The sequence below is a fragment of the Ctenopharyngodon idella genome, chromosome 12, assembly GCF_019924925.1.
Source record: "Ctenopharyngodon idella isolate HZGC_01 chromosome 12, HZGC01, whole genome shotgun sequence".
Classification (NCBI taxonomy): Eukaryota; Metazoa; Chordata; class Actinopteri; order Cypriniformes; family Xenocyprididae; genus Ctenopharyngodon; species Ctenopharyngodon idella.
The window spans coordinates 9,492,220-9,505,420 of NC_067231.1; the positions used below are offsets into that span (position 1 = coordinate 9,492,220).

General features: G+C 36.7%; 2 protein-coding genes across 3 annotated transcripts in view; both read left to right on the forward strand.

Moving 5' to 3' along the window:
* Nucleotides 1-2,697, forward strand: part of kcnh4b (potassium voltage-gated channel, subfamily H (eag-related), member 4b) — a 37,040-nt gene extending 34,343 nt beyond the window's left edge. Inside the window, exon 17 of the transcript XR_007932992.1 lies at nucleotides 7-2,697. The gene's annotated coding sequence lies outside the window, so the exon portion shown is untranslated. The remainder of the gene's footprint in view (nucleotides 1-6) is intronic.
* Nucleotides 2,698-4,594: 1,897 nt separating this feature from the next.
* Nucleotides 4,595-12,524, forward strand: LOC127523922 (serine/threonine-protein kinase pim-2-like). 2 transcript variants are annotated; one of them, XM_051915103.1, is made up of 12 exons: nucleotides 4,595-5,640; nucleotides 6,037-6,324; nucleotides 6,416-6,709; nucleotides 6,801-7,094; nucleotides 7,246-7,328; nucleotides 7,450-7,500; nucleotides 7,607-7,979; nucleotides 8,750-8,833; nucleotides 10,236-10,479; nucleotides 10,576-10,783; nucleotides 10,897-11,819; nucleotides 12,013-12,524. In XM_051915103.1, the coding sequence occupies exons 1-8, from the start codon at nucleotides 5,625-5,627 to the stop codon at nucleotides 8,764-8,766; spliced, it is 1,416 nt and encodes a 471-aa protein (XP_051771063.1). In that variant the 5' UTR covers nucleotides 4,595-5,624; the 3' UTR covers nucleotides 8,767-8,833; nucleotides 10,236-10,479; nucleotides 10,576-10,783; nucleotides 10,897-11,819; nucleotides 12,013-12,524. The 2 variants fall into 2 exon arrangements, with proteins under 2 accessions (XP_051771063.1, XP_051771062.1); XM_051915102.1 differs by having other exon boundaries at nucleotides 12,043-12,524.
* The last annotated feature ends 677 nt before the right edge of the window (nucleotides 12,525-13,201 follow it).

Consider the following 13,201-nt stretch of genomic DNA (forward strand, 5'->3'; position numbering starts at 1 on the left):
TTTCAGAAACTTGGTTCCTGGTATTCCATCCCTTTCTCAAAAACTGTGAAACTATGCAAAGGCACATGTGAATTATATCATTAAATGGAGAGCATCTCTACTAAAAATGACTGTTTTGTCTAGATGTTCATGAGTACAGAAAACTTGCTAGTTACTGAGGGAATCAGTTGTGGAGTTCAGAGAATTCAAGAATCACTTTCATTAAACTATGATACTATGTTTTGGAAGGTATAGGTTTTGTTCTCTGTTTGTATGTTCCTGACTTCATTCTTTTTCCTAAAGAAAATGTATTCTGAAATGTTGAATGAATATTCTATACATCTAGGACTGAACATTTACAAACTTTATCATCTTCCCATGTACAGCTTGACTGTTTACTCAGATGGGACATATCAATGAAAAGCATTTAAATGCACTTGAGGAATAAAACAGTTTTGGAAGCACACTGTTTTGACATACTGCTATAATCTATGCCCATGACAGACCACCCTCATTTTTAATATTTCAATCAGATGACCATGTAGTACTAGAAGATGTATTCCGATAAAAATTACAAGCCCAGAATTTATCCACAAAAGGATTATTCTGTGTTAAATTCAGAAAAACAGACAAGAAAAGTCACTTTGAAACATATATGCAGAATTGGCAATGAAAAAAATATACTGCTTGACAATTTAGCAAAGCTTATTAATAAGTTATGCATTTTAAAATATGCTGAGTAATGCTGCCATTGCTAAATCTGTGAATACTGCATGTTGGAATTCCATAAAACATGATGCTTTAATTCCAGTAGTACTCTATTGCACTAAATAACTGAATTTAATACTTAATTTTGGATTAATGAGACTCAGGGTTGATTTTCATTTGCACAATATATGACCACTGCAATGATTAGGAGTTATTAGAATTTAATGGATTGCACTTTATGCAACATGAACCTGCACACACATGACTCTCGTATGTAATTATAGTTTGTGTGGTAACACTTTACAATTAGGTTTCATTTGTTAACATTAGTTAACTACATTAGTTAACACTAACTAAGAATGCATAATATTCAGCAGCATTTATTATGTTAATTTCAACATTTACTAATACATTTTTAAATCAAATGTTGTGAGCATTATTTGTTAAGATTAATAAATGTGGTCCCACTTTATATTAGGTGGCCATAACTACTATGTACTTACATTTAAATTAATCATTTGATACAATGCACTTATTGTGTACATACGTTTATTGTACTTATATTTTTAAAATACCTGCATGTAATTACATCTGTAATTAATTAATTTAATTTAATTACACTGTTGACCTATTCCTTACACCTTAACCCACCCTTAAACCTACCCATACCACCAAACCTGTCCTTAACCTTACCCGTATCCCACCTTAATAGCAGCAAATGTGTTTTGCAATACAATATGAACACAATAAGTACATTATTGTTTCTCAATACTTGGGTCACTTTTTCAAAACTCTTCACACAGTTATCATAACCAACTTTCAGCTTGGCACAGCAGTAAATTCACATTCAAAATGCACTAAAACTACCAAAACACTTCATTTGTGTCTCAAATCAAGATATTCTTCCATAGCACTAGCAAAGTTTGTCAACCAACAAACACTTTGTCACTCATAAAACAAAGAGCTAAAAACACTAATATCAGGAGCAGTACACAATGTTTTCTTTTGTAAAAATGTGTTTACAAAACAAGAATGACACTCTCTATTGTTTCTAATTCACTGTAGTTTGTTACATTATCCATGTTTACATTACAGTACAAAATGATTCCTAAGATTTATCCTTTTATATAAATGGTAATGAAATTGTAAGACTAACATCTGTGTAGGTGTTCAGCTTCATCTAATTGTTTTGATAGTATTTCATTTTTTAAGATTCGGACTATATTTCAATATTGTATTACTATGGTGACTGGGAGGGGACATGTTCGGTTCACTTAGATATTAATTCGTGGGAACGTGATAAGTCTTGGCCACAAGATCATTTTTTTAGAGGTAATGACATCATGTCGTGGCCGTGCGATGTAAAGTTGGGCCCTTGAGATCCTACGTTGAGGGAACGACATATTTTTCTTGTGGCCACAACTTCTTTATGTTGAGGGAACGACATAATTGTTATTACTGCAAAATTACTGTAAAATGTAGCAAATTGCTGTCTTATTCAATTTTGTATTATGTTAGGTTTTGAACTTAAGTTTAATAGTTTTGTAAAAAGTATGTAAACGTGCAAATTGGCCTGTAGGTACAGTATAAATAATGTTAACAAATGACACCTTTGTACTTAATAACTTTTATTTGATTGATCCTTTACTCTTCACACATTTGAGTGGTCATAAAAGTAGCATTGCGGTGGCAGACTGGGCAAACCTGATTCAACATTTGTTTAAATGTATTTTTTTACTCATAAAAACTATGACACTGAATACGAAATACAGATTTTTATCGTTCTGTAGAGGACTGATCATGCTTTTATTGATTAACAATGAAGAGATGGTTTCTAAAACTGTCAAACTCTTTCATTGCTCTCATTTACACCTTGTATAAAATGGTAGTTGTTCTTATTTTACCACATTTTTTGCATGGTAACTGTTACTCCGATTGTAAATTTGCTTTGTTTTTGTGCATGGAATTATATTAAATTATGAGGATTCCAATAAAACACTTTTTCCCTTAGTGTGTTCTAAATATCTTTGTCTCAGCTTTCCATTTCCACATGACAAACATGCCTGGATTGTGGCACAGGAAGAAATCCTGACCTGTCCTGGGTAGGGTCAGAAATTAACTTTAGCATTAAGGGGAAATATTTGCCCCACTGGAAATGATTTCCATGGGGCATTTTTTTTATGAGAGCAATTTTTATAATCACCTTATTAAATGTATCAGTGTTGTCGTTTGTCAAATTTAATTAATGAATGTAAGAAACATGAATGAGATACTAGGCTGTTACCAATAAAATTATTTGAACATCAACAAAAGCCATTTACACTTTCACTGAAAATGTGAAACAGAAGCTGCATCTGACATTAACACAGACGTTTTTATGTTGCCCAAATGTGGCGAACATGCATACACAATAATAGCATAATGTTATGAAATTAATGTTATTTTAAATACATAAAGTATATAAATTATAAAAATATAAATCATGAAAATGCACTATCCTGACAAAAACTAAGTCTCAGGTTGCTCTGATACCTCTTCATTTACACAGAACCAAAGTAACCGAGGTGGGTCAGAACAGGCATATATCAAATGTTATAATATGCTTGTATATATACTCATTTTGGCAGGTTATGATTATGTTCTAGCACTTTTTCAACACTACATAGGTGTATGTGTATGATAAATGGTGCATATCCAAGACTTTTGCCAAAATTGCCCTCTGGCATCTTTATTGCTACACTGCTGGTAAACTCACTGCACTCAGTGAGAAACATTTGCTAATATGCTGATGAAATAGGTATGGAGATTTTATCATCATAAAATTATAGTGCTGGGGTATAATTTTGTCATTATGACAATAATATCTGGGCTATGATTTTCAATTTTCGGGTGCCTTAGAATTGAGAACAGGTTGTCTTTTTTGGATGTCATTGGAGGAGAGGCTTCAATATGCAGAGTTCAGTAAGCCAATATTAATTGTTTATAAGGAAACAGCTGATTACTTAAATTATCGCCACCTACACACATTGGCCATCAGAAAGTCATATGCTGCATCCGAAAACCTAGGCAGCTGACTTAGCAGGCCAGACAGCGTCTGCGCACGAAACTGATTTTGGACAGACTTCGTTCTGAGGCAGCGTAACGATTTAATGACAGATAACAAAACAGAGAGCGCTTTGGTGACAACAAATTGAATGTTTAATTACTACAATACTAACTTCTCTCTAGAAATGTCATCAAAAGTGGGGAAAGTTGGTCAAAATGCACACTTTACACACAAACCGCCCACTAACCTCAAATTTCAGATGCCATCTTTATATTTTAGCTCAACAGTCAGGGAATGGAACGCGCAGGATTGTGGGATATTAAAGGCAGCGAAGGATACATCCATGCTGCCTTTAAAAATCCATCAGATGAAGGTGTCTCAGGAGACAGGATGTGGCACGATCTTTGAATTCGGACGTGCCTTGTTACCTTCCTACAGTACCTCCTTATCCTGCCTGCGGAGGCAGCATTTTTCAGTTTTCGGACCCAGCCGTAATCAAGTTTATACTACGCGGCGGTTGAATGCTTGAATCTGATTGGTTGACGAACGGTTTAACGTGTGCAATTATTTTCAGAGAAACACACTGTTAAAGTAGTTCCAGGCAGGTACTGACCGCGTTACAGTAGAGGTTGGTGAAGAGAAACCTTCAAATTTATCCAAAATATTGATGAAATCCAAATGAAGCATTTAAAAACGAAAAAGTCTATCTATGAGTTTACGATAATGAAGGAGTCGAGGATGACGTTCCTCTACACATCCAGTATAGGTGAGTAGACCTGAGATGAGGTTCTCCATGTATACATTGGTGATCATAAGCAATATTCGGACGGATCGGGATTAGTTTCTTAATATATGTTTAAGTTGAACAAATTTTAGAGTTTAGGGTCGTTACGAAACGTCATGTGATCTGAATAGGCTACCTAGTGCATCACGTAAATGTGGTAATAAAATCGAATCGATTTAATGAATAATGAATCAATTGAAATAATATAGCCTAATTAACACTGTGTATATAATTAATTAGGGTACCATTTGTGAAACTTAGGCTATAGCCTATCGTAACTCGTTAAATTAGCCTATAAACATTTTATGTTTGTTATTGAAAGTTTTTATTTTGGTCAATGGAGGATTTGTGGACACAGAAACACATTTCCCAGTGGCATGTTGTTGGTGTTCTTTTATTAAATTATTACTACTTCCTTTTTTTTTTTTTTTTTTTTTTTTAAATAATTCGTGGAATTATTGTTTCATTTCCAAAATCTTAATTATTTAAGCCCGTAAGCTGCGTGAGCAGAATCATCTAATTTGAATCCACAGTTAATTGCAAATAATCCCTATTAAAAATATATGCGTTTACGAATTTATTTAATTTGGATGGGTCAATAATGTTGTTTGTCAGATTATAATATAAATCTAATCCTAATTAATTTTATACAATGTTAATCACATATTATTTAATTTTAAATAATTATTCATTAAAAGCTCATATTATCGCCTATTTTAATTTAATATATATATATAATAACATAGTTTAACGTCAAAACTGTTTATCTGTACTTACGTACCCGACGTCAGGTGTCCGTATGCATAATTCGAAATTTAGTTGCTATAGCGACGCGTGTAATGAATTTTGACTGAATATATACACTCGAGCTATCGGTATCTGTTGGTTGAGAGACAAGGCGACTTAAGAGACTTTTGAAGAATATTTTCTGTGCTGAGATTGTGATTTTTGAAGGAGTTCGGAGGATATTTTCTTTGAGTTTTATAGTTTTATTTTTGAAGGAGTTCTTCTCTTTGAAAGAGACTCTTTTGGTTTATTGTTTGAGTTTTATTTTAATTTTTTTTTTTTTTTCTTGTTGGAGTTTGGAGGAGATTTTCAGTGGCTCACATGGGTGAAAGACGAGGTGAGTGTGTTAATTTTTTAATTTGTTTATATTGGTATGTTAAAGTTTGATGTTTTACATTATTTGACTTAATGTGCAATCAATTTGTGAAAGTTAAGCCATTTGAACCCTTTTTTTTTTCAAAGCTAAATGATCACATGTATTTGTAAATTAAACACTTGTAAATGAAACACTGCATGCCTTTTTTAAAAAGCAAATTCAAAAAAAGTTGTTTTTTTCTTGTCACAATTATAATGGGGGGAAACAGCTGATTTGCTCATTTGTAATTCACAACCCAATAGAAAGTTGAAAAATATAATTTAACATAATTTGATGTAACCACTGAACTTGATTATTGATTATCAATATAACTTTACTAATAGAGCCTTTAAGTATTTGATGTGTGAAATATTTCAGCCTCAGGCCGCTCCAGATCCAGAAGTGGAGCTTTCACCCAGACGGCTAGTCAGGTTGGGACACATGGCTTCGGTAACAATGATCAGGAACCGCTGCCAAACCCAAACCAGCCACTGAGTCAAGAGCTACCTGGCTATTTAGCACCTCTGCCTTCCGAGTTGGCTTCTTCTGTGTCAACAGATCATCAGACTCACAGGAAGAGGAAGTGGCAGAGCGGCAGCCAGCAAGCTCCAAATGATGGACATCCATCCACCTCATATAAGAGACCTGCCAAACGGTCTCGCACAGGTCAGAATAGGCTTATATTAAAGATGTAAGCCTAGCTAATACTTACATTACTAATAGAGGCTTTAAGTATTTGATGTGTGAAATATTTCAGCTTTAGGCCGCTCCAGACCCAGGAGTGCAGCTTTTACCCAGGCGGCCAGTCAGGAGGTTGGGAGACATGGCTCTGGTGACAACAATGATCAGGAACCGCTGCCAAACCCAACCCAGCCACTGAGTCAAGAGCTACCTGGCTATTTAGCACCTCTGCCTTCCGAGTTGGCTTCTTCTGTGTCAACAGATCATCAGACTCACAGGAAGAGGAAGTGGCAGAGCGGCAGCCAGCAAGCTCCAGATGATGGACATCCATCCACCTCATATAAGAGACCTGCCAAACGGTCTCACACAGGTCAGAATAGGCTTATATTAAAGAAGTAAGCCTAGCTAATACTTACATTACTAATAGAGGCTTTAAGTATTTGATGTGTGAAATATTTCAGCTTTAGGCCGCTCCAGACCCAGGAGTGCAGCTTTTACCCAGGCGGCCAGTCAGGAGGTTGGGAGACATGGCTCTGGTGACAACAATGATCAGGAACCGCTGCCAAACCCAACCCAGCCACTGAGTCAAGAGCTACCTGGCTATTTAGCACCTCTGCCTTCCGAGTTGGCTTCTTCTGTGTCAACAGATCATCAGACTCACAGGAAGAGGAAGTGGCAGAGCGGCAGCCAGCAAGCCCCAGATGATGGACATCCATCCACCTCATATAAGAGACCTGCCAAACGGTCTTGCACAGGTCAGAATAGGCTTAATTTAAGTTATGGCTCAACTATTAATTGATTTGTCACTGTAAAATATTCTCAAGATCTTTTATGTAAAAACTGCATTAAAGTAAAATTCTTTTAGAGATGTCTTAAAGACATATCTCGTGATCTTATATTTTGCAGAAGCATATGCAAAGGGCCCATTGCTGGGGCAAGGTGGATTTGGCTCTGTGTATGCTGGGACCCGCAGGTCTGATGGACTGCCAGTAAGACATTTTCTTCCCTCCTTCATTCAGACAGCCTTTAGAAGTGTTCTCAGAATTGATATTAGTGAATGTCATATGTCACAATGAGGCAGGTGTGATTTACTGTGCTTTCTGTCTACAGGTTGCCATCAAGTATGTTTCTAAAGGCAAGATGAACAAGAGGCTGAAAGTTGTAAGTTCCAGCGTGAATCTGTTGTTCTGTTTCACATTTTATTGGTTTGCACACACGCACACTTCCGCATTTAGCCCTGGATGTAATGCAACATTTGTCATTGCAGGAAGGCCAGGGTCTGCTGCCGCTGGAGGTCGCACTGATGACCCGGGTCAATTCAGCTCCTGCCTGCCCCAATGTCCTGCAGCTCGTGGAGTGGTTTGACCGTCCCACTGAGTACATCATGATCCTGGAACGACCAGTTCCTTGCCAAGATCTCCAGAGTTTCTATGAGGAGAACGGCTGTCTGGATGAGAACCTGGCCAAGAAAGTGCTGGTCCAGCTCATCACTGCGCTGAAACATTGTGAGAGCCGCGGAGTCTTGCACCGGGACGTCAAGCCACAGAACCTGCTGATTTCCACAGCTTCACATGACATCAAGCTGCTGGACTTTGGTTGTGGAGACCTCCTAAAGGACTCGGCCTACACATCGTTTTCAGGTTGGTTTGCATTACAGAAAGAAAGCTCTTATTACTTCACTCTGTGTGATGTTCTTATACATGGATATTTTGTAAACGTTTGATTATCAACCAAAAGGAAACTCTACATTGACTCAGGGCTACATTTAGTTTGGACTGGAACCTTTTCAGTGGATGTTTTTGATCTTTTTGGGTATCTCAGGCACTCGTCAGTACGCTCCACCTGAGTGGTTTCTTCAGCAATGCTATCATGCAGGACCGGCTACTGTTTGGTCAGTGGGGGTGACGCTCTACAAGATCCTATGTGGTTTTTTACCCTTCAGAGCCGCATGGAGGGTCACCTCTAACAGCAGACTGCACTTCCCTAGAGAGCTGTCTATAGGCAAGAGATAGCATACATTCAGAGATAGAGCCAGACAGAGAAGTTTGTTCTATTGTGTTACTGAGGGCAAGTACTGTGTTGTGTGTAACAGAGTGCCGTCAGTTGATTAGCTGGTGTCTCAGTGCAGAGGTGGCAGACCGTCCCAGCTTAGACGACATTGAGCGCCATCCCTGGTTACACAGAACAGGTGGCCAGTGACGTTACACTTATCTGAAGCACAGCAGTCATAGGTTGGATTGGATTGTTAGGATCAGTCTAGATAAAAGGTTTTAATTATTTGTATAGGGTGATCAGGAGTGACACAGGACCTGCAGAGACGGCTTCCTGTGCACCTACGGAAAAGAGGAGTGGACCGTGAACTAATGGACGCTCCACAAACATGTTATTTTATCCTCTGCTCCACTGGTAGGGTCCCTGTGTGGATGAACTTGCAGCCCCAGCTGAAACCGGAGCCCCGATGGGTCAGAGATCGGCTAGTTGGGCAGAGTCTAAGGTAGCAAAATGTGTATTTTCCCTCCCAATTAGAGTAGAAAACTTGGGACAGAGTATAAACTAGCATAATGCGTTTTTGAAAATTAGGACAAGGAAATAAGAAAAATTAGAATAACAAATCTTAGAGGTCAAGTAAGTCCAGTAGGTGGCAGTACATACATAGAATGCAAAACACTAAAGATTTTTTTTATGCTCAGAACAATAATCAACATATGATAAGGTAGTTTGCCAAATGGAACCGGTGGCACTGGTTATTATCGGTAACTAAAACTAAAACCATAAAAAAAACAAAAAAACAAACATTTTTGTTACTTGAAACAATTAAGATAAACAGTAATTGAAAAAAAAGATTATAAAATACTTATTTTATTTCTGCTTGTTGCTTGGAAGTTTACATGGACAGACCCTCGACCCCTCAATTTTAACTTTGGGAGCGAGTCTACTCGTATGTACACTTCAGGCAGCTTCATATATCACAATGCGACAACTCTAGAGTATGATTTGTGAATTATTTAGAGATTTAACATTAACCTTGATTTAACCTCTGTCATAGTCAATTTTCATTTGTGTAATTTTTAATTTAAAAAGTTTTTCCCAGCAGCCTAAGTATACCTATAGACCTAAAGAACAGTATATAAAACAATTTATAAGGAAAACTGTAAATACAGGGCTTGACTTTTTTCCCGAGGAGCACATGTGCTCGTAAGTTGAAAAATTTAGGAGCGCATTAAAAACTTTAGGGATGCAATTTTTCAAACATGTTTTGGCTTAATAAGGGGATATAAAGAGACATAAGGAGAATACAAAATGTACACAAGGTTTTAAATATTTCTGCTTCAAACTGTTTTTAATAATTATGTAATTATTTATAGTCCTACTTTAAACTGTTTATATAGGCATGTGACAATATCAAATTTTCATTTAATGATAATTGCTGAAGATTTTATTAGGGTAGCCTATTTGGTAATAGCTTTAGGTAACAGGTAACTCTGAACATTGAAATATACAGTAAAACAATACACAAAAATGTATAAAGCAAACAGATTAAAATGCAATACAAGAACAATAGGTAACACTTTACAATATGGTCCCATTGGTTAACGTTAGTTAATGCAATTAAGTAGGCTAACGTTAACTAACAATAGCTTGGTTCAGTAGTCACTATTCTTTGTTAACGTTAATCAATAAGAATACAACTGTTCATTGTTAGTTCATGTTAGCTCAAGTCTATTAATAATAGCAGATACAACTTTTGATTTTAATAATGTACACTGTAACAAAATGTCGCCTTGGTTTTATTCCAAAAAATTATTTCAAAAGGCAATTATTTGCATCAGACTTCTAAGTATTTTTAACTCATCTAATTTGTGTTTGACCAATTAGACTTTACATGTCTTCAACAGGGATCCCTGCAACTGAGGTGGCATAGAGTACCAGCTCTGACTGATACAGGAACCTCTGGGGCAACCAAGACATGGAGCTCTAGGACCTCGTCAACCATGATGGGTAGCTTGGAGTCCAGGTTGTCCAAAATAGGAACTTTTGTGGAAGGAACATCTGGGGCGGAAGCTCTGACTGGGACTAACAGTACTCTCTGGGACTGGAACAGCTAAGATGGAAATGGCTGAGACAGGAGCCCTAGCAGTGGTGAGGCCTTATGCAGCAGCTCTGTGTCCATGATAGGGAGCATCAATAAAAAAGAGGGGCAAAGAAATTAACTAAAAACTATGTACAATTCCCCAGGCAGCAATACCACAAGACGCAAATATTGATACCTCAACCCTGGTGCCAGATGCTACCAGAGATGGCCAGCCTCACAAGACGCTAAGAACTGGAGGGATGGAACTCGTGTAAACCTGCCAGATGCTAAGCTGACTAAAGAGCACTTCCTTGGTGGCTGTGACAGGGTGCTCTTGTCTCCACAACTTATGGGATGACCTAAAACAAAAAGGTTTATTGTCTAAAATCAAGTTTATTGTCTAAATACAATACAGAACAGATTTGACATGGCATTTAAAAACTGTTCATAACTTGTCATCTCTGAACTCTTTTTGTTGATCTTAGGTACCTTAAACCAGTTGTGGAGAAGGAGCCTGTCAAGAAGAATCCTCTCTTCAGGATCGGGATGCAGACAGACATTGATCAAATGGCTGCATTTAGCTTTAATTTCCTTTACACCTGCTCACTTTTTAAAAAAAATTTTTTTATCATATTATTCTAAGCTGCACAGTTTGGAAAAATTCTAATTCAAAGCAAAGGCTTTGCACAGAAACAGTTATAACAGAAACGGTTATATATATAAGGTGAAGTATGTAAGATTTCTTTATATATAGCTCAATGTATAGCGAGAGTTTGGGCCGTGGCTACTGTAGCAGGCGGAGCCATGGGAAAAGAAATTCAGCTTTAGTTACAGCGATGAACGCCAAAATTCGCTGCATTTACTGTATACCTTCAAAGATTAAACGGGTCATGAACACGTCAAAGTGAACAGAACTTTGTGATGCTACGCACTACAAAGCATGCTTTAATACCATATAGCATCATCGTGCACCCGTTCAGAAAGACAAATTTTCACAAAGACAAATGCAACACAGCCAAAAGTACTGGACCAAAAACATGCCTTCACAAGAACCAGTAAGAGCTGCGTTTGTGATTTTTAAGTTGCGAAAAAAGGGGCGTTTGCAAGGTTTTTTGAAAACGTGCTTTATTTTGTAATTACGCTCGGCGCCACTACTGTCACAGAAACTACATACTTCACTTTTAAAGGAAAGATAAGGAACATTTTACATTATATTAATCATGTTTTAGGTGCTGTTTTCATAGATGCCAAGTCACATGGTCATGACTAACCAGCTCTCTCCTTATTAAAATTTGTACAGAATGCAGTGATCTGATTAGCCAGTGCCTAACCTGGGATCCAACATCAATGGATTAGAAATGATCTGGATTGGAGAAGTTCAGGAGATTCACTCGATCAGTGATTTCAGGTGTGAGGAAATGTAACAGAGTAGGATTATTATTACTTGTCTTTAATTCTGGATTATTTGTAGTGAGATTTTCAAATTTGTGTTCATTGTAATGTCAAGTCAAGTCACCTTCATTTATATAGCGCTTTATGCAATCCAGATTGTTTCAAATCTGAAATTCTTTCAAATTTTTTCCTATCTTTGTATTGGATAGGAAATAACATACTTGCTGTCCTTGGTGCAGGGCTTGATCTCGAGACTTGACCCGAAGCCTGAAGTCCAACTCTAACCTGACAGGGAACTCAAGCCGCCACACCAGAGACCTCAGAGCCTGACCACGTCTGAGCAAGAACATAAGAGACTTCAAGACTGGAAAGAAAATCATCAAGTCATCACAGTCACATTTGCTTTGTTTTTAAAAGTCAAGACAAGTCATCTTTGTTTATATAGCATTTTAATGTCGGGGAGTAAAGTTACATGTAACAGCATTACATGATTTAATTACAAAATAAATGTAACTGTAATCCATTGAGAAAAGTGTTTTTTAATTAAATTAGTTACTTATGAAAATGCTAACGATTAAAAAAGGAGTTACATCTGAATATTTTCTGTAAAAAGCTAGGATATGTTGAATAATATTAATTTGTTGCTTTGCCTGTTTTTTATGTGCAATCTCCTAATTCTCCTGCCATTTAAAGACCGTTTATTAAAGTGATGCTATTCTGATGCTTTTGATTGACTTTCTTGCTTGAATTTGCAGCGCACCACACCTGCCAATTACATCAATCCACATTGCCGCTCAAAGCTTTAGGCTACAACCTGTCTGAGAGTTGCCACCATGGCGAATGATAAAAATTCTGGAAATTTAAAAATCATTTCATCCAGAAATCTGTATTTAACCTCAGAACGATCTCAAAGTAAAAATAGATGCTAAAGTTTGATTTTGTGGTGGCTGTGCTCTTTAAAATTAAACTATTATGATCTTAATTCAAGTGATGAAGGATTTTGAAAGTCTGACAGTAATCAGTGTTGAGAACTACTGTAAGGTTAACCCTGCCTGGTTTAAATGTTTGAAAATGATTAGCAGTTAAAAACATTCGTTAGAAATTTAGAAAAGTGATCAAACGTAATTAGTTACATTAATAAAGTAATTGAAATTACACTACTTATTACATTTTAAATAGGGTAACTTGTAATCTGTAGCCTATTACTGCATTTAATACAATACAGATTGTTTCAAAGCAGCTTTATAGTGTTAAACAGGAAGATAATGATCAATGATGCAAACACAATTCAGTTTTGCTGTAAAGCAGCTCTAATCTTGACAAACATTATAAGTGGATCCTAGTGGGATTATAAACAAAATTGACACGATCCATTTAAATAAATGCTTTCAAATAGGA

Excerpts from the sequence above, each read along its gene's own strand:
- LOC127523922 (XM_051915103.1), top strand. Across the intron at positions 7,329-7,449 it reads GCAGGTCTGATGGACTGCCA|GTTGCCATCAAGTATGTTTC; the intron begins GTAAGACATTTT and ends TTCTGTCTACAG. Across the intron at positions 7,501-7,606 it reads TGAACAAGAGGCTGAAAGTT|GAAGGCCAGGGTCTGCTGCC; the intron begins GTAAGTTCCAGC and ends TTGTCATTGCAG.